Below are 21,296 nucleotides of genomic sequence, written 5' to 3' on the forward strand. Positions count from 1 at the left end.
CTAGGACTTCCTAGCTCCAGAGGTCATTGCTACAGGCGGCAGAGAGGCTGCCAAAGCAAACCAGCCCCCGTGACTTGTAGGAAAGTGGCTGGGGGGAGGGGGCTGGGGGGAGGGTGAATAAAGGTGGGGGCCGGAGTCAGGACCAGGGACACTGGAAGGGGCAGAGGCTGGGGCAGGAGTTGGGGTGCAGGAGGGGTCTGGGGCCAGGGCTGGGCTGAGGCCCAGTCTGGAGCTGGGAATGCCTTGTTCAGGAGATGGACAACGGGTGCAGGAAATGGCAGGGGCAGCGGTAGGCAGGGGGCTGGGCAGGGGGCAGAGGAGATGCAGGGGCAGGGCGGCCTTGGGACAGCTGGGGCAACCCTCCATCTGTGCCTCTCCACTTTATACCTCCTTCCTGGGGGCCCTGTCAGCACTCCCCAGCCTGGCCTGTCTCCCCAGACTCTGGGCCCTCAGGCCAGATCTGTCCCAACTCCACATACCCTCGCACCGGCACACCTGGGGCCCGTCCAGGCTGGAGGCAGGTTGCTGGGCGCCCCGGTCCAGCCCCTTGCAAACCCTGTCCCACCAGCCAGGTGGCCTCCAGCTCTGCCAATCCCTTGGCCCGGCCCCTCCCCGCCCCTTCCCCCGCCCCCTCCTCCTCAGGTGAGGCAGCCAGGCCTAGCAGGCCCCTCTCGCTGCCGCTGCCTCTGCCTCCGGGGCCCACCTGCCGCTGCGGGGCCACCATGCTCCTGCCCAGGCCTGGAGACTGACCCTAAACCGGCACCATCTCTCAGCTCCACCCCCACCTGCCGGACCCCAGGGTAAGGACTAGGGTCCTCAGGTTCCCGTCCCCAGGACATGGGTCCCCTCACCCCTACCCACCCTAATGCCCACTTCCCATTAGAGGTGCTCCGAGAGGGGCCAGTCGGACTTCTCTCCAAGGACCTCAGAGTTCTAGCCCCCACTTCTTCAGACTCCCAAGATCGGGTCCCAGTCTCCTCCTCCCTCCAACCCAGGAGTCCAGCCCCTGTGCTGCCCCTCCCTCATAAGAAGCAGTCCTGGTCCCCAAACCTCTCTTTCCCCAGGATCCGGGAGTTGAGGCCTCCAGCTCACCTTCCTCAGACCCGGCAATTCAGACCCCCAGTCCCCTCTCCACCCCAGCCCAGGCCCAGGGTCCCCCGGCGCTGTAAATCCCATCATCCCCCTATCTGCTGGTCACACACTGACCCCATCCTTGAACCCAGCCCAGTCTGTGTCCGTGATCACGGCGTGCTCTGGCCGGGGCCCAGTCCCTCAGCCTCCCTGGATGGGCGCCTGGGACTGGGGGCACAGGGGCCGGGCTGGGCTCCCCCAGGCCCTGCCTCCCCCTCGTTCATCTCCCCACAGGTCCTGCCCCGGCCCCGGAGGTCAGCCGGGGAATCATTAACTAGAGGCTGTGACATGGCGGAGAAGGAGGGTGAGTCCCCCTGTCCCGGAGACCTGAGCTCTGCCTGGCGCCCCTCCCCTCCCTCTGTGCTGTCTTCCCAACCCTCCGCTCCCTTGGAGCCCCCTCTCTCTGGAACCCCCTCGTGGGCCCACCCCCACCCCCTTCCGAAGCCTCCTCCACCTAATTAACTATTAACCAAATTCTCTGTGGAGCTGGAACACCACCTGCCTCCCGGCCACCCCATATGACCTTCCTGGCTCCCTGCCTCAGTTTCCCCTCACCCCCCAGTGACTTCCCAGCTACGTCTGGACCTGTCCTTTACTTGGGGTCAAGGCGGGGAAACTAGCTATCACTGTTCAGGACATAGACTCTGGAATAGAATGCACAGGCCTGCCTTTAAAATATATATATAATTTTATTTATTCATTTATTCATTTTTGACTGTGCTGGGTCTTCATTGCTGCATGCAGGCTTTTCTCTAGTTGCGGTGCGAGGGCTTCTCGTTGCAACGGCTTCTCTTGTTGCAGAGCACAGGCTCTAGGGTGCTCAGGCTTCAGTAGTTGGGACACATGGGCTCATTAGTTGCGCTTCCCGGGCTCTAGGGTACAGACTCCATAGTTCTGGTACACGGGCTTGGTTGCTCTACGGTATGTGGGATCCTCACATGGAACCCAAGTCTCCTGAGTTGACAGGCAGACTCTTAACCACTGAGCCAACAGGGAAGCCCCACCGGGCTGCCTTCAAACCTTCCTCTGCCACTGATTATTACTGTGCAATCTGGCGAAGTGTCGTCGTTCCTCTGGGCTTCATTTCCCCCTGTGTCAAGCGTGGGTTCTAATGCCACCTCCCTACCTACATGAGGTTGTTGGGAGCATAGGACACGCACAAGGCAACAGCTTGGGGGCTTCATGCATAAAACACACGGGGTGCCCCAGATGGGGGGTGCCCCAGAGCTGTCATGGCAGAGGTCAGCCGACTTGGAGACCCGGGGCCCAAGACCTCCACCGATCCCAGACGTTCCTCCCACCTCCTCACTCTGTGGGCAGAGCAGAGGGAGGACTTTGGACCCGGTCTGGATGGATGAAGAGAGGAGAAACAACAGAGAAACCACCCTAGGGATGGTGGGGAGAAACCACACCTCCGGTTTGACAGACACTCAAGGGCTTATGGAAGCCCCTGGCAGGGGCTCCAGACACCCTGACTCCCTCTTAACCTCCTCCACACTTGAGAGCCAACTGGAGGAGACCAGTTAGGGGTGGCTCTTTCTTCCTGCCCTCCCCAGCTGGGGCTGACTCTCTCTCTTCTTCCTGGAACCAGGCTAGTTGGTCTTGGTCCCAGGCAGTATCACTCTCTAGCTGTGAGGCCCTGGACAAGTGGCTCACCCTCTCTGGGCCTCATTTCTTCCTCTGTAAAAAAAAAAAAAAAGCAGTACTAATGTCCACCCTATAGGATGGTGTGAGGATTTAAATGCCGTGATAGGCAGGGAGCACTGAGTGTGTTGGCTGAAATGATGGGTATGGATCGCTGGCCTCCTTGCATCTCAGCACAGCTAGAAAATCAGAGCCCAAACCATCCAGCTGTGAAGTGCTAGTTGTGTCCGACTCTTTGCGATCCCAGGGACTGTAGCCCACCAGGCTCCTCTGTCCATGGAATTTTCCAGGAAAGAATACTGGAGTGGATAGCCATTCCCTTCTTCAGAGGATCTTCCCAATGCAGGGATCGAACCTGGGTTTCCTGCATTGCAGGTAGATTCTTTACCATCGGAGCCACTAGGCTCCCAGTGGCCTGGGAGACAGCACTGCACCCTTGTTGAGGGGGTGGGTGGCAGAGCCTTGCACCTTTGGAAACCTTCCTTCCTGGAGCCCACTGAAGGGACTCACCAGGCCTGGGGCCTATGGGTGAATGAACCAGAGAAGCACAGCGGAGTGTGTCCAGAAGGACGGCCAGGGACTGGTCTCTGAGGACAGACAGCCAAGGCACAGTGAGCTTCAGTACATCTTCAGGCAGCTCAGTCCTAGTCTTGGGAGGGGAGTCCTACCGTCATGGCAAACCTGGGCTTACTTGCTGGGTTGCTTGATGTGGGTGGCTGAACCGCTCTGGGCTTCCTTTCCTCGTCTGTACAACAGGGGTGGTGATAATGATACGTTCCTCATTGATGGTTTGCAAGGATTTCAGGAAACTGCAAGATGGGGTTGGGCTCCCTAGGTGGCGCTAGTGGTAACGCCTGCCAATGCAGGAGACATAGAGATGCGGATTTGATCCCTGGGTGGGGAAGATCCCCTGGAGGAGGGCATGGCAACCCTCTCCAGTATTCTTGCCTGGAGAATCCCGTACGCAGAGGAGCCTGGCAGACTGAAGTCCATAGGGTCACAAAGAGTCGGCCACAACTGAAGCAACTTGTCACTGACACACATCCTCGCAGGATTGGGTTAGGACAGGCCTAGGGTTGGTGTGTCTTCTGAGAGCTGCAGTTATGCTAACATTTGTGTTACCATTCTGCTGGTGAAGTGCGCCCAAGGTGAGGTTCTTGGTGCTCCCTGGGGACTCCGAATCAGAGGCAGTGATATCTGAGTTGACGCTCAGAATGAGGCAGGAGTAAGTAGGTGTGCCAGGCAGAGAGACGAGCAAGGCTAACTGCTGGGGGTGACAATCTGCCAGGTGTATGGTGGCATGTAGCTAATTCGGGATTTCTGGAGGTAAAGTTGGAAATGGAGCTGGGCGGGTGATGAGACACGCAGGCTGGACCAAGTTTTGTTAGGACTCTGGTAAGAAGCTGGCCCATGCCCGGGCAAGGCCGGCTCTCTCCACAAGATGGAGCTGGTGGTTATTCTTCGTTTCTTTTTTTTTTTTTTTTTTTTTTTTACCTTGTATAAGTCCTGTCATTTTGGTTGCCTTTTGGAAGCTCTATCAATTGTCTGGTAAGGACCCTTATGGCTGTCTGGGGATTGGGGAAAACATGTGCAACCTCCAAATCTCTGATAGCTGTGCTTACATGCTAGAGGGCCTGGCACCTTGGGCTGAGGGCCTTAGACTCTGTCCTGAGAGGCACTGGGGAGCCATGGAGGGTTCTAGGGACAGGTTGGATTTGCTGTTTGGGAAGACCCCCCAGGTTTCCATGTGGAGGCTGGACCAGAAGGAGAGACTGAGCCCAGGGGTTGGAGGGGGTTGGGGCAGGGAAGGAGAGAGTGGGCAGGAGACCCTCAGGAGGCCTGAGCCGTGGGGAGAGGGAGGTGTTCTGCACACAGGGACAGACCTGTGGGTGAGGACCTCTGAGATGGGACCTGGGGACTTAGGGAGACGTGGAGGCCAGTATGGAACCTGGGAGGTGTGACGGAGTGTGGTAATTCCAGGGGGAGGCATCTAAGAGGCTGCAGGACCCCCAACCTAGGACTAAGCACAGTCCAGAGCTGGGGAGAGAAGAGCAACACAGTCTGTGGGGGTGGAGCGGGGAGGCATGAGGGGAAGGAGGCCCGGGCCACCCTGTGAACCCCAGATTTCAGAAAGCATGTGGAGGGTCAGGAGATTGAGAAGTAGTAAGCAAATCGGACAAGGGTGGTGTCCCCGAAATCAGATGGGGAGAGAATTTTGTTCAGGAAGTTGGAGTTGGATACACGAGGACAGACACAGAGCTGTTTGAGTGGAGTTTCAGAGATAAGGAACCAAGGACATCAGTTGGGAGGGTTTTGCAGCCAAATGGTGGAGGCAACGGAACTGCCTTGTGAGGAGACAAGGACAGCCTAGCGTCCCTGAAGGAACAGGGAGCGGAGCCTCAGGAGGATGCTCAGAGGTCCTGACTTACCAGGCTCTATTGCCCCGAGGAATCACACCAGGATGCTGCCTCTCGTGCAGTGAGGACACTTCCTGCCTTGGCAAAGATATGCAGTCAGGATGTCTCTCTGAAGAACCTGGGTGAGGACGCTTTCTGTCCCACCAGAGGCACTGTTTGGGGGTTGTCTGAAGTCTCCTGAATCACAGGGCATGGAGCAAGTTTCTCCTCTCACCTTAAGTGACACAAGGTGGCCATGCTTCCTGCCCTGGCAGTCATGCCAGGGCCTCTAGCCTGGGCTCTGAGTGGCCCAAAGCTCCGCAGGCATGTCTGAAAACAAAGGACCCAGGACCAGCCTGATGGCTTTGGGAGCCAAGACTTCCCGCTGAAACCAGGAATATGGTTGGGGACCACGGTGGGGACGGGGTCCTCCCTGGTGGCTTAGTGGTTAAGAATCCGCCTGCAGTGCAGGAGACCTGGGTTCAATCCCCGGGTTGGAAAGATGCCCTGTAGAAAGGAATGACAATCCATTCCAGTATTCTTGTCTGGAGAATCCCATGGACAGCGGAGCCTGGAGGGCTACAGTTCAGAGGGTCACACAGAGTCGAACACAACTGCAGTGACAAAGCAGCGGCAGCAGCAAGGTGGGGACGGGGCCTGAGAGGCCCCCTCAGGGAGACATGGAGGGGTCAGCCAGCCGGAGCAGGGCTGGGCTGGTCCGCCGGGGCCTCTTTGGAGGGAGGCGCACCTGGACAAGAATGGCTGGGTTCTCAAATTCTTAAGACACTCAGACAATAGCCATTACAGGAAGGTCCTGGACCACTCCCTGCTCCTTTCTGGGTGCTGGTCTGGCCCTGTGCCCATTAGCCATACTGCCGTGACCCAGATGGCAGAACTGGAAGGTCCTGCAGATGCCAGGGGCAGTCGGGCACACGCCAGGCCCAGCAAAGGCTTTCAGCTGCCTTTTCTCTTTGGTTCCCCCCATCCCTAGCCAAAGATGGCTTTTCAGCCCCAGGGTCCCTGTTGCACTGGGAATAAAATTCCTCTTCTCCTCAGGCTGCCAGGCCTCTCCATCTGGCCCCAGCCTTGGCCCCAGTGCCTTCCCCAAGCTCATGCCATTCTGGCCACATCAGTGGCCTCTCTTGCCCTCTCACCCACCATGCTTGTTCTGGCCTCAAGGCCCTGACCTGTGCTCTTCTCTGCCCACTGTGCCCTTCCATGAGAGCTCTTTGCTTGGCTGGCCTCAGCCCTCAGGTCTCAGCTCAAAAGCCCCTTCTTGGGGAGGCTCTTCTTGACTACTCCACAAAAGAACCTGCTGCCTCTTCTGCTGTCATTTTCTTTATAGACTTGGCCATGTTCTGAACATGATCGAGTTCATTTACTTGTTTGTTTGTTTTGGTTCCCCTCACTTTACACACATGAGAATGTGAGCTCTGTGAGAGCATCTCTGCTGTCTTGTTTAGGGATGTGTCCCCAGAGCCTAGAATGGTGCCAGGTACACAGTGGATGCTCCATAGGACCACAAGTGAATAAACCCCCATTTTACTGATAAGAAAACTGAGGCCCAGAGAGGTGAAGGGAGTTGTCCAAGACCACACAGCTATAATGATTTAAAAACATTTATTGACCAATAAAAATGAAAAAGAAAAAAAGCATTTATTGAGAACCTGTTCTGCGCCAGCCACTATAGCACAGAGAGGGTGGCAAGGCTTAGTGGTTATACGCCTGGATCCCAGTGCCAAATCAGTACCACCTCTTCCTGGCTGAGTCACCTTGGGCAGGTGGCTCCACTTCTGTGAGCCTCCGTTTCCCCTGTCTGAAAAATAGGAATCATAACTGAGACAAGGACTGAATAATTTAATACATTCAGAGCAGTGCTTGGCACATAAGGCTATGATAAGAGTATAGCTCTTAATTATTTGAAAGAAACTTCAAGTATTATTTTTAGAGGTGAGTGCTAGGTGGATGCCCATTAAATAGATGAAGAAGTTGAGGCTTAAAAAGGTGATAGCACCTGCCCAAGGTCCCATATATAGCAGTGGGTAAGGCCAATGTATGTATTTTTTAATTTGGCTGGGCCACGCAGTTTGCGGGATCTTAGTTCCGCGACCAAGGATCAACCCTGCGCCCTCAGCGGTGAAAGCATGGAGTCCTAACCACAGGACCACCAGGGAATTCCCAAGGCCAATATTTTTAAGTGAGGCTGACAAAATTCCAAATGTAGGTTCTCAACCTCTGGGGTCAATTTGACGTTGGAGCTGGGTCCTTCGGGAAAGGTCTGGTTTTGGGGGGTTCCCAGGGACAGAGGATCTGGAACAGCAGAGAGAAATGAGGCAGTGAGGAAATGACAAACAGCAGGGAAGAGAGCTGCCAAGAGGACAAAAGTCAGGGGTCACAGCCTCCAAGAGGCTCCAAGAACCTCTGGGAAAGTTAGCAGAAGTGAGAGGTCCAAGTAGGAGATACAGAGCGCAGTGTCATTGGGAAGGAGAAGTCCCTTCAGTGCCAGGAGTGTGGGCAGGGAGGGCGACAACTGTCCCAGCCACACCCCTTCCCAGCTGGAAGCCCTGGGGGCTGGGCACCCTCCCTGCAGGGGAGGGACAGGCCTGCCAACTGCTTGCCCCAAGAAACTGGACCCAGGGCAGGGCAGGCTCGGGCGTGCTAAGTTAACCGTGGGGGGCAGGGCAGAGCTGGCCCCTTGCCACAGTGAGGACAGACCTGGCAGTGGCCCCAGCATGGTGTCTATTGCAGGTGGCCGGACTGTGCCATGCTGCTCCGGACCCAAGGTGGCCGCTCTCACTGTGGGGACCGTCCTGCTCCTGACAGGCATCGGGGCAGCATCCTGGGCCATTGGTGAGAGTGGACAGACCCCTGCATTTCTACCCTCCCCTGCCCCTGGCAGCCCCCAGCCTGCCTGCCCTCACTTCTGCCTTCTCTGCAGTGACTGTTCTACTCAGGAGTGATCAGGAGCCGCTGTATCCAGGTGAGTAGAGCGGGCTGAGACCCTCTGGGGAGCCCTGGAGGAAACTCGCACCTGGGGGGAACTCAGTGAAAGGATTTTTTAAATGAATGCCCGAATGCCTGCAGGAATGCTGGTGGTGCTTATGTACATGTGTGGCTGATCTAATGCCGTGTTCTTCAGACTCTAAACATGTTATCCATTAAGTGCATCATGAAATCAGTGAGTTGAAAACCACATATAAAAAAGTATGAAACAGATTTGATTAAAAAAATCAGAGTGCATCTGTTTCCGTAAGAAAAAGTTCTGTTAATCTTTCTTTGGGGTTTTATGAAGGTGGGACTGTTATTCCCTCCATTTTACAGATGGGGAAACTGAGGCTTGGAGCAATGCTGTAGTTCACCCTAGGAAACGGAAGTTCCGGGCTACATCATAATGTAAACATGAGTTTCTTATTGTGAAACATGGTCAATACATGTTTGAGAGGTAGAGGTGCTGTATGAATTCAGCCAACCTTTTTCTGTCGCTTCTTGGTGGTAGCTACTGTTGTTATTCCCATTTTACAGATGTAGAAAGTGAGGACTAGAGAGGACACACTGTGCGCACGTGATGGCTCCAGGAATAGCACTTAGGCTTGACTGGAAGAGATGTGGAGGCAGGAATGGTCACGCAAATAAATACCAGGGTGGCCAAAAAGTTCATTTTAGTTTTTCCATAGGTGGAAAAACGAATAGATATAGAAACTAATTGTGGAATGAATGAATAAATGAATGGATCTTTCTAAATGCCAACCCCAGGCTGCCATTCAATGGCCCAGGGCAGCAGGAAGAAAGGGGAAGTTGGATGATGGGACACATTTTTCACGTGTCCCACATTTTTCATTTTCCCACGAGGCCCATCTAGTTCCATAAAGGACTCAGCTCACATTAAGAGCAGAAATGAACATCTAGACAGGAAGGCCATCAAGGTCAACCACCACAGTTGACACTTGCAGAGCATTTACCTGTGCCAGGCACAGGCCTCAGGGCTTTGCAAATATTAATTCATTAAATCCTTCCCACGGCCTATTTTAATATGGGGAAATGAGGTGTGGAGAGACCAAGTGACTTGCCCCAGGTCACAGGGATCGGAACTCAGATAGCCTGGATCCAGAGCTTGTGTAGAACTACTATACTCTATTGTTTCTCAAGAAACAGCCCAGTGAGTTGCCATGTCGATGGCTAATGTATGCCAGGCCCTGGCTGCAGCCTTTGCACAAGACCCCTGTGAAGTTGGGGCCGTTCATCATCACTCCCATTTTGCACATGGGTGAAACTGAGGCCCAGTGACTTGTACTAACTTGAACATTGAATAAATGGCAGGGCAGAGGGGTCATGCACCTACCAGATGCGGCTCTATGACTCGCTACTGCTGCTGGGCTAAAATCCCAACACTTGGCGGACTCCAAGGCTCCTCAGGTGCCGCCGCTCTCCACCCTCACCTCATGCTTGCTCTCAGCACTCTTCAGGCCCCAGCCCACAGGCTGCTCTCACTCTCAAAGGACCCTCCTAGCACCACAGTCTTTGCTCACCTCCTCTTTATGCTCACACCCACAGGCAGGTTTCTGGGTCCTGTCCCATCATGGCTGAGCTGAGGCTCCCACCTGGCCTGCCCTCTTTGATTCTCAGCATCCTTATCTAGAAATTGGTGAGAATTAGTGGAGGTGATGATCCGTGCAATGCTTGACTTTCAGCCAACTTGGTTAACATGGACTTCTGTGTCTCAGGCTTTAGGCTTTAACTTTCCTGAGCGACCTTTCTGCTCCCAGGCTCCATACCCTCCGCCCCCCACAACCACTCTGCATACCACCACCACCCCCTCTGTGACCCTCCTCACACGGCTCATGATTTACTCCTGGTGAATTTCAGAAGGGCAGGGGCATTTTGTTTACTGCCCTAGACAGTGTCTGGTGCATAGAAGGTGCTTAGGAAACCTTTGTTTAATGAATAAGCATGAGGACAAATCTCAGAGGTGAACTAACTTGTCCTGGGCTTCAGCTGGAAAGTAATGAGGCCACAATTCAGACCTGACTCTGGCCATCGCCAGCACTGTGCCCTCCCATTACACTTGGGTTTTTCAAAAACGTTGGGAAATTACAAAATGAACAAACAGAAACAACCCAGAAATGATATCCCCACCTCACTTTTCTGGGATTTTTCACACCTCTAAATATATCAGACAATTTGGTAAGCAAACCAGGTGACCCAGAACGTACTTTCTGCATGGCTTAAAATAACACAAACAAGAATAAAGAGTTTAAAAGTGAGAAACAGTGGCACAGAATATAGCTTTAAAAATACTTGGAGGGGGCATTTGATATTCCTTCCTCCCTCCCTCCTCCTCCTCCTTCCGCTCCTCCCTCCAAATACATCCATAAAATGATAATTTCTTTTTTCCTAAAACCTCACACTTTCTGGAAATCACAATCTCTGGAGCACTGAGAAGTCATTTAAAAATAAGAATTCACTCCCATCCCCAGCTGGTGTTTAGAACCCCAAGTCTTGGTCTGGGAACTCAAGGGGTGGTACCCAGTGGAGGTACCAGATATTCTGGGCCCCATCCCAGAACAGGAAGCCATGATTAAGGTCAGTTAACCAGGAAGCTCCTAGTACAGGCCTACATGAGTATATTTGGGGAAAAGGGGCTGATAAGGGTCCATATGACAGCCACAGAAGGAGCAGAGAGTATGCAGGTAGGCAGGTCTGGATTCAAATCCTGACTGCCAGTTCTTAGCTATATTCTCAGGGGCAAGTATGTCCTCTCTAAGGCTCAGTTTTCTCGTCTGTAAGATGGGCATAGAGATGGTCTCTCCCTCCCAGGATGATTGTGGGATAGAACCCCCCAGATATGACACATAGCATGGGGTCAGCCCATCCCCAGGAAATGTAGTCAGTGTTACTATTTTTAAAATTCATTTTTTAATTGGAGGATAATTTCTTTACAATTTAATATTGGTTTCTGCTGTATAAGAACATGAATCAGCTATATATCCCCTCCCTCTTGAACCTCTCTCCCACTCCCTACCCCATCCCACACCTCTAGATCGTCACAGAGCACCAGGTTGAGCTCCTTGTTACACAGTCACTTCCCACTAACTATTGGTTTTATGTATAGTAATGTATATGTTTCAGTGCTACTCTCTCAGTTTGTCCCACCCACTCCTTCACCAGTGCTATTACTGTGCCTTTTTTGTTTAACCCTTAGGAGGAAAGTTGCTTGACTGGCTGTTCAGTTGCTCAGTCGTGTCTGACTCTTTGTGATCCCATGGACTGCAGCACACCAGGCTTCCCTGTCCTTCACCAACTCTTGACGTTTGCTCAAACTCATGTCCATTGAGTCAGTGATGCCATCCAACCAACTCATCCTCTGTTGTCTTCTTCTCCTCTGGCCCTCAATCTTTCCTAGCATCAGGGTCTTTTCCAATGAGTCAGCTTTTCGCATCAGGCAGCCAAAGTATTGGAGCTTTAGCATCAGTCCTTCCAATGAACATTCAGGGTTGATTTTTCAGGGTTGATTTCCTTTAGGATTGATTGGTTTGATCTCCTTAACGTTCAAGGGACACTCAAGAGTCTTCTCCAGCCCCACAGTTTGAAAGCATCAGTTCTTTGGTACTCAGCTTTCTTTATGGTCCAACTCTCACATCCATACATGACTACTGGAAAAACCATAGCTTTGACTATACGGACCTCTGTCGGCAAAGTGATGTCTCTGCTTTTTAATATGCTGTCTAGGTTAGTTATAGCTTTTCTTCCAAGGAGCGAGTGTATTTTAGTTTCATGACTGCTGTCACAGGCAACATTAAAAGCTCGGGGTTTGGAGTCACTCAGGCCTGAATACAAATCTTCTCTTTGCCTTTCTCTGTCCTCAGCAGTTCAGGGTTCTCCCCGGAAATTCTGCCTCCCCTTGTCCAGATCTGTGGGGCTGTGGGAAGACTGCTCAGCTTGGGTGTGGCCTCATCAAATTCTTCCTCCAAGGATGCAAAGTTGAGTTTGGACCAGATTCACTGTCCCAGAATGTGCTCTCAGAACACCAGCCATTCAGGAGGCTCCAGAGAAAAGGGATTCACAGCTGATCTTTCCCCAAACCTACTCCTTCCCACCTTGTCCATCTCAGTCAATGGCAGCTCATCCTTCTAGTGCCTCAGATCGCCCACCTTGGAATTGCCCTTGGCCCCTCTTTTCCTTCCACCCACATCCAATCGTAGCCGACCCTGTGGGCTCCACCCACAAATTCTATGCAGAATCCTCCACTGCCCCCGCCCTGGCCCCGCCTCCATCCTCTCCCTCCTGGACCATTACACAGCCTCCTCCTTGGTCTCTCTGGTCCCATCCTGCCCCCTACAGTCTGCTCCCTACACACAGCCAGAGGGCGCCTGTGAACCCCTGAGTCAGATCAAGGCCCTCCTGGCTCAACCCTCACTCCTGGTAAAAGTCAAAGTCAGTCTAGTCTTGTCTCCTGCTCCCCCTCCTCTCGCTCACTCTGCCCAGACCCCTTGTTGTTCCTACAACAACCCCGCCCCCACCTTGGGATCTTTGCATTTGCAATTCTCTTGGCCTAGTTCTCTGTTCCCTCACCTGTCTTCTCACCTCCTTCAGATCTCTGCTTGCATACCACCTTCTCAGTGCAGCCTTCCCTGCCCACCTATAGGAAAGTACAATCTCCTGTCTCTCCCCATGTCAGCATTCCCCTGCCTCTCTGTCATGCTCGACTTGTCTCCCAGGCCCCTTCTTTTGTGACACAGCATCTATTTTACTTCTCTCTCCTATTTGTTATCCATCTCACCCATTGGCCTTTGAGCTCTCCACAGCTGGGGGTTTTGTCTGATTTGCTCATCGCTCGAAATAGAGCCTGGCACGGATGGAGTGTTTCCTAAAGCACACCTAAGGGCTGTGACCTGGCTTAGGTGTGGCAAGGGTCCTCTGGCCATGTGTGAGGAGCAGGCTGGAAGGGGCTGAGGGGAGCATCACTTTTCAGTGCATTAAGCAGGCAGGAAGAATCCCCCATAAGCACTGTGCAGCCTTGCTGTGTATCTGCCTCTTGTCACAGTTGGTGAAGCTGTGTTTGATTGGGTGATTTTTTTTTTTTTTTTGCTGTCTGTCTCCCCTATGGATGGACTTTGTGCTTGGTGAGGGTACAGCCCAGAGATGTCTTGGTCATTTTTATGTCCCCCAGCATCACTCCACATAGGAACGGGCATGGAGTATGTGTCTAGTTAACACTTGTCGAATGAATGAATGAATGAATACTGCATCCTCTGCTTGAATAATTATCCTGCAACTTAGTACGTATTCAAGGCTCTGGCAAGTCCTGCAGAAAAAAGATAACTCTTCTTTTTTAAGATTATAGGAAATCTATTTAGATATTTTGGCAATGTGATGTATTGGTCAACGATCTTCAGGCCGTAAAAGAGAAAAAGAAAAACCAAGAAACTGGCTAAATAAAAAGGGAAATTATTAACTCACTTAAGTAACGATTCTGGAGGTTCTTTAAGCCTGATTCCATTAAGGAACTATAAAAATGTTATCAGAATCTCCTGGCTTTTCTTTACATTGGTTTATCACTGCTGCCCCCATCCCCCCTCCTGCAGGCAAAGATGGACCTTGACAAATCTAGCTTCCAGCTTTTGGGCAACCAGTTTAGGAATCCCGGTTGCAAGAGGAACGCCCCTCCCCCACCTTGCCCGGTTTCCCCATGGCGATGCAGTCAGAGTCTTAGGACCCCCAATCTTTGGTCCCACTTGAGTCCTGAGCCCTTCCAGAGGCAGTCACAAATGTGCGGAGCCCGGGGTGCTCCTATCGGGCCTGCCAGGACTCAGGACTAGACTGGCACGGGCAGAGAAGCGGCCGGGAGGGCTCGGGCGGGAAGGCGACCCAGGCGCTCCTCTTGCTGCCCTGCAGTGCAGGTCGGCCCGGCGGATGCTCGGCTCACGGTGTTCGACCAGACAGAGGGCACGTGGCGCCTGCTTTGCTCCTCGCGCTCCAACGCCAGGGTGGCGGGGCTCAGCTGCGAGGAGATGGGCTTCCTCAGGTACCCGGGGTGCCCCTGGTGGGGGGCTGGGAGGGCGGGGGGCGCAGGTCTGACCGCTGCCCTGCCCAGGGCGTTGGACTTCTCGGAGCTGGACGTGCGGACGGCGGGCGCCAATGGCACGTCGGGCTTCTTCTGCGTGGACGAGGGGAGGCTGCCGCATGCCCGGAGGTTGCTCGAGGTCCTCTCCGTGTGGTGAGGAGGGCGGCGGGCAGGTGGGGCGCATGCCGCGGGCCCCACCACCCCTGGGTACCCACGCTCCCCTGGGTGCCTTCCCTCCGTCTTAATTGGCCTCTTTTTTTTGTCTCTGTGTCTTCGTCCTTGTCCCTCCCACAGCGACTGTCCCAGAGGCCGTTTCCTGGCTACCAGCTGCCAAGGTGAGACCCCAAAACTCAGAGCCCTCTTCTGAGACTCCCTGCCCTTACCGTGGTAGGGCCATGGCCCATCAGATACCCCCAGATAGGCCTTATCCTCTTAGATCCTCCAAGGATGGAGCTGTGTTCTCTCAGACTCCCTCAGGGTGGGGGTTCCACGTCCCCTCAGACCCCCAAAATAGGGCCATGTCCCCCTCGGTCCCCACAGATGGGGCTGTGTCTCCTCAGACAGACCCCTTCCCCCTCCATCAGAGCGATATTCCTCAGACCCCTCAGTTAAGATCGTGACCGCTCATTCTCTCCAGAGTAGGGCATGACCTCTCAGACCCCCAGGGCAGGGAGTCCAGGCCTCCCGCTGCCCTGACTGCCCCTCTCCCCACAGACTGTGGCCACCGAAAATTGCCGGTTGATCGCATTGTGGGCGGCCAGGACACCAGCCTGGGCAGGTGGCCGTGGCAAGTCAGTCTTCGCTATGATGGAGCACATCTCTGTGGGGGGTCCGTGCTCTCCAGGGACTGGGTGCTGACAGCCGCCCACTGCTTCCCTGAGTGAGTGTCCCCCAGGGCACTGAGGGGAGAGGCTGGGGAGCGGTGAGCTGGGGGAGGCTGTGCCCAGACAGGTGGCCACCCTCCCCTCCTTTCCCCGGTAGGCGGAACCGGGTCCTATCACGATGGCGAGTGTTTGCTGGTGCTGTGGCCCAGACTTCACCCCATGGCGTGCAACTGGGGGTGCAGGCTGTCATCTACCATGGGGGCTATCTCCCCTTTCGAGACCCCAACAGCGAGGAGAATAGCAATGACATTGCCCTGGTCCACCTCTCTGGCACCCTGCCCCTCACAGGTACGTCTGGGCCTGGGGACTCCAGGGGCCAGGAGGACAGAGGAGGGGCTGGGGCATAGAATTCATGGTGATGGGGGAAATGATCTCCAGGGGCACTCATTGTGCATTCATTAGGTAGGGGCAGTTAGTGCAGCCACTTTGAAAAACCATGTGTGAGTATTACCATTTGGCCCCGCAATTCCACTCCTAGGTATGTACCCAAAAGAAAAGAAGATACATAGCTCTACAAAAACTAGTGCGTGGGTGTTCATAGCAGCATTATTTACAGTAGCCAAAAGATGGAAACCACCAGATGTCTACCATCTGACATGTAGATAAACAAAAAAGCGTGCTAGATACATACAATGGAATCATATTAGCTTAGAAAGGAATGAAGTGATCCATGGTACACAATGGATGACCCTGGACAGCATTGTGCTCAGAAAGAAGTCAGACCCAAACAGCCACATTCTATATGATTCCATTTCTACAAAATGTCCAGAACAGGTAAACCTGCAGAGATAGAAAGTACATTCGTGGTTCCCGAGGCGTGGGGGTGGCACAGAAACGTTGGGAGGTCAGAGGTAAAGGCAGTGATGAAAATGTTCTGAAATCGATCTTGGTGGTGGTGGTACCTTCCTACTGCCAGGCAGGCTAGTCCCTGAATCTAAAACCTGTCTAAAACCCATTGACTTGTGTACTTTAAGTGGGTGAATTGTGTGGTACAGGAATTATATCTCCAAAAAAGCTATTACCAAAATAAAAGAAAGAAATGAAAAAAAAAATAAGTGTATGAATGAATCAGAAAGTCAGGAGTTATTTATTCCCTTTGTAGTTCTCCAGAGCATTTCCTTGCTGTCAGTGAGAAAGACTTACCTGGGTGTCAGTGTGTCTTTCATACCTCATCTACACATGCCTTTTGAATTAAGAGCAGGCTGTGGGCTTCAGCCTCCAGTACTCTTGCCTGGAAAATCCCATGGATGGAGGAGCCTGGTAGGCTGCAGTCCATGGGGTTGTGAAGAGTTGGACATGACTGAGAAACTTCACTTTCACTTTTCATTTTCATGCATTGGAGAAGGAAATGGCGACCCACTCTAGTGTTCTTGCCTGGAGAATCCCAGGGACGGGGGAGCTTGGTGGGCTGCCGTCTATGGTGTCGCACAGAGTCGGATACAACTGATGCAACTTAGCAGCAGCAGCAGCAGCATTGGGCTTCAGCTATCAGAAGGCCACCAAGTGGTAGTAATAGTAATAATAATAATGTCGATGATAAGGAAGTTATCATAGCAATGATGATGAGCCTTCAGCAGGCATCAGTATGATGATAATAATAATGATAAAGAGGGCCTTCCCTGGCAGTCCAGTGGTTAGGACTGTACCTTCCAATGCAGCGGGTGTGGGTTTGATCCCTGGTTGGGACCTAAGACCCACATGCTCTCTCTGCCAAAAAACACCCAAACATAAAACAGAAGCAATTTTGTAGCAAATTCAATAAAGAGTTTAAAAATGGTCCATATTTAAAAAATTAAAAAATCTTGGGCTTCCCTGGTGGTTCATTGGTTAAAAATCTGCCTGCCAATGAAGGAGACATAGATTCAGTCCCTGATTCAGAGCAACTAAGCCCAGGTACCACAACTCCTGAAGCCTGATCGCTGTAGGCCTCTGTTCCACAACAAGAGAAGTCACTGCAATGAGAAGCCCGTGCACCAGAACCAGAGTAGCCCCACTACAGTTCGCATAAATAGTGAGAAGCCCTCACAGCAACAAAAACTCAGCACAGCCTTAAATAGATAAATAAGATTTTAAAACATCTTAAAAAATAAGAATGAAAGAATACGATAATAGTGATGATAGGATGAACTCCTACACTTGCCCGTGCCTTCTGTGGCTCGCCACCGGCCTCAGCTTGTCCCAAGCACGCACTCATTTCATTGTCACCGCAGCCTGGGGAGGGTGGGTTCTCTTATGATCCTGTGTTGTTTGTTTTTTTTTTACAAGAGGAAAATTCCCGACATAGAGAAGATACATAATTCCCCACATTCTCACAACTGGAAAATGGCAACAGTTTGAGCCCAAGTTGCATGGCTCTGGAATCTGTGCCTATAAGCCCCTGGCTGAGCTGCCAGAAAAGTCAGTACTGTTTTGTAGTTTGCATTATTGTCTTTGTTTTTTATAATTTTAAAAAATTGTTTATTTATTTGGCTGCGCTGGGTCTTAGTGGTGGCATGGGGAATCTTTAGTTGCAGCTTGCGAGATCTAGGTCCTTGACCAGGGATTGAACCCCGGGTCCCCTGTGCTGGGAGCTCAGAGTCTTAGCCACTGGTCACCAGGGAAGTCTGCCTTATTCTTATTTTTAATGGTTATTTTCTTTTGAATGGTCCATGATACTAGTTCTTCATTTAAGGGAACAATACATGTGAGCGGCCTGTATTTGGACATGGGGCTGAGGGGAGTGGTGTGGGCTTTGGGGTCAGATACTCAGCAGTTCTGTGGTCTTGGGTATGAGGCTTCACCTCTCCAAACCTCAGTTTCCCTCATCTGTTAAATGACTCCTGAAGGTTATTGAAATGCTGAAAAGGGTTAATCTGAGTCAAAGAGCTTAGAGCAATGCCTGCATTCAGTTAATACTAATAATCATTGCTGTTGTTGTTTATTACTATTCCTAGTTACGTGAGCATTTCCTGTTAGCCAGGCATGCTATTCAACACTTCACCAATTTCTCACGATACACCTCTGGGGGGGAAATGATTATTCTTTCCATTTTGCACCTGAGAGCTCTGAGCTCAGGCAGGTGAAGTCACCAGCAAGGCTTGCTAGCGAGGCTGCCAGGACCACTTGCATGGGTTGTGCACTGAACAAAGATGTCATGTCTCGGGGATGCCATTCTTACAGTGGACAGGATAGACTGGTGTGTTTATGATGATGATTTTTTTGACAGGTGGAAGTCCAATATCTCAAGATAGTGCCTTGTAAAATTTCTTACAGAAGGGACTTCCCTGGTGGTCCAGTAGCTAAATGGGAGGCACTTTCAATGCGGGGGGACACAGATTCGATCCCTATTCTGGGAACTAAGATCCCACATGCCACGGTGGCCAAAAAATTGAAAAAATAAATTAAAATTTCTCAAAGTCACTCTCTAGGTAGGGGGCAGCCACATGGGCCATGGTTAAGAACACAGGCTTAGAAATTGGGCCAACCTGGGTTCAAATTTTGGCTCTGTCATTGACTCAATCTAAGGCTTTGGACAAGTGACATGGTTTTATTTCCCCCTCTTTAAGTGGTGGTAATAATAGCCCCTACCTCTCTGAGCTGATGGGATATTAAGGGAATTCACCCAGAAAGATGCGAGTACATAGTGAGTTCTCAATAGAAGTCAGCTTCCTTTATTTTTAAAAATGTATTGAGGGATGCTATGCTATGCTAAGTCACTTCAGTCGTGTTCAACTCTTTGCAACCCCATGGACTGTAGCTGCCAGGCTCCTCTGTCTATGGGGTTTGCCAGACAAGAATACTGGAATGGGTTGCCATGCCCTGCTCCAGAGAATCTCCCCAACTTAGGGATCAAACCCATGTCTCCTGCATTACAGGTGGATTCTTTACCACTGAGCCGCTGGGGAAGCCCTGTATTGAAGTATAGTGATTTACAATGTTGTGTTAATTTCCTCTATACAGTAAAGTGACTCAGTTACACACACACACACACACACACACACACACACACATATATCTTTTTCATATTCTTGTCCATTATGTTTTATCACAGGGTATTGAATACGGTTCCCAGGACTATACAGTGGGACCTTGTTGTTTATAGGAGGCAACTTCTGTTGTGGTGTTTGTGAAAGAACAGAGGGAAGGGTGGGCCAGGGCAGCTGGAGCGGGGTTTGTCCTGGGCGGAGCAGGCTGGCAGAGGCCCAGAGCGGTGTGGTCTCTTGCACAGAGTACATCCAGCCCGTGTGTCTCCCGGCTGCTGGGCAGGCCCTGGTGGATGGCAAGATCTGCACGGTGACTGGCTGGGGCAACACGCAGTACTACGGTGAGTCTTGTCCTCTGCTGGGAAGCTGCCTTAGGGAGACTCTGAGCTGGGCTGGGGAAGGGCAGTTGGGCTACGCCAGTGCCTCTTGGACCCGGGGGTGTAGGGACACTGAGCAGCCCAGGTGGGCACTGGGAAGGGAGGGGAGGGGAGGGGGTGTGCATGCTCCCCAGCTTCGGCCAGCCTTGCCTGCACACCCCCAGGCCAACAGGCTGGGGTGCTCCAGGAGGCCCGAGTCCCCATAATCAGCAATGATGTCTGCAACGGCCCTGACTTCTACGGGAACCAGATCAAGCCCAAGATGTTCTGTGCCGGCTACCCTGAGGGTGGCATTGATGCCTGCCAGGTGAGGGATGCTGAGGGGCAGCCGGGGCCCTGGCCTCCCCAGGGATGGAGACATAGGTCCTTGGACGATTGGGCTCCCTATCTCAGGGCCAGAGGGTTCTATGACCACAGCCCCTGGCCCTCCGAGGAAGGCCTCCCGGCCAGCCATCTCGGCCTTCAGCCAGGCCTTCCATCCCCAACCAGGGCGACAGTGGTGGCCCCTTCGTGTGTGAGGATAGCATCTCTCGGACGCCACGTTGGCGGCTGTGTGGCATTGTGAGCTGGGGCACCGGCTGTGCCCTGGCCCAGAAGCCAGGCGTCTACACCAAAGTCAGTGACTTCCGGGAGTGGATCTTCCAGGCCATAAAGGTGAAATTTGAGCCCAGATGGGAGCCAGAGGGCGGGAGGGTTTGGGACTCTGAGCGGGAAAGGGAGGCAGGGTTTTCTGGAAACCTATAGGGCTTAGAAGGGGTCACCCTAGGGAACAGATGGCTTTCACGGGGCTCCTGGGAAGGGGTGGGCACTTGTGGGACGTTGGGGGAAGCCCCTAGTTGTCTTTCCCCAGACTCACTCCGAAGCCAGTGGCATGGTAACCCAGCTTTGACCTGTGGCTTCTCCTCGCTGTGCACGCCTCCAGGGCCCGAGCTGATCTAAGGGGCCCCAGCCCCACGTGATGGGGTTCACCCTGGGCCAGGGATGGAACATTTTTCTTCTTGGGCCCAGCCCACAGGTCCAAGGATACTCTTCCCTCCAAAGTCCTCCACAGTGGCGGGCCCACTCAGCCCTGGGACCACCCTCCTGCCCCCCATGTAAATATTGTTCTGCCATCTGGGACCCCCCCATCTTGTGCTCCTGATGACAGGATGCTCTTTAAATAATAAAGTTGGTTTTGATTAATGTGGTCTCTGAGTTTGCAGCTGTAAGCAGCAAATGAGGACATTTGGGCGTATCGAAGAGAGCGATTAGGGCCTGGCATAGATCAAGGCAGGGAGGATAATCCTCCAGTTCCCACTGGCTTAACAGAAAAGATCTTAATTGGTTCACTTAACTGAAAATGCACTGGAGGCTCTGGCTTCTCTTCCCGATCCAGCTGCTCAAACATTTTTCAGGACTGTGCCTTACTTCCTCTCTCACATCTGCTTTTCTCTGTGTCAGCTTCATTTTCAAGCAGTCTCTTCTACAACTAGAGATAGAAATGCGCCCCCCCCAACCCACAGAAACTCTAAGCTTATATGCTGTGGACCACTTAGCAGCCTCAGTAGAGAAAGAATGCTTCTTTCCCATCAGCTGTAGCAAAGAAGCCCCAGGCCTGGCTCTCCCTGGACAGATTTGGGCCATATGCGCATCCCTAATCAGATCACTGTGCACCTGTGCATGGGGTGGGGAGGAGGTTTGACCCTCAAGAACTACATGACCTGAGAATGAGGGCTTCTCCAGAGGAGAATGAGGGCTTCTCCAGAGGAGAATGAGGTGCTGTTTCAAAAAAAAATGGTTGTAGATACCCAGTGAGAAAAAAAGACATCTACTGTGGATCTCCACAGGAAGCTGGACCCTGT

General features: G+C 52.5%; 1 protein-coding gene across 1 annotated transcript; it reads left to right on the plus strand.

Moving 5' to 3' along the window:
- Window positions 1-200: 200 nt before the first annotated feature.
- Window positions 201-20,637, plus strand: HPN (hepsin). The gene is made up of 13 exons (XM_006065282.4): window positions 201-800; window positions 1,366-1,435; window positions 7,920-8,021; window positions 8,110-8,151; window positions 14,064-14,193; window positions 14,263-14,385; window positions 14,527-14,567; window positions 14,947-15,112; window positions 15,214-15,404; window positions 19,324-19,419; window positions 19,620-19,762; window positions 19,945-20,109; window positions 20,306-20,637. The coding sequence occupies exons 2-13, from the start codon at window positions 1,420-1,422 to the stop codon at window positions 20,342-20,344; spliced, it is 1,254 nt and encodes a 417-aa protein (XP_006065344.1). The 5' UTR covers window positions 201-800; window positions 1,366-1,419; the 3' UTR covers window positions 20,345-20,637.
- The last annotated feature ends 659 nt before the right edge of the window (window positions 20,638-21,296 follow it).

This window comes from Bubalus bubalis, chromosome 18 (assembly GCF_019923935.1).
Source record: "Bubalus bubalis isolate 160015118507 breed Murrah chromosome 18, NDDB_SH_1, whole genome shotgun sequence".
In the NCBI taxonomy this organism is placed as follows: Eukaryota; Metazoa; Chordata; class Mammalia; order Artiodactyla; family Bovidae; genus Bubalus; species Bubalus bubalis.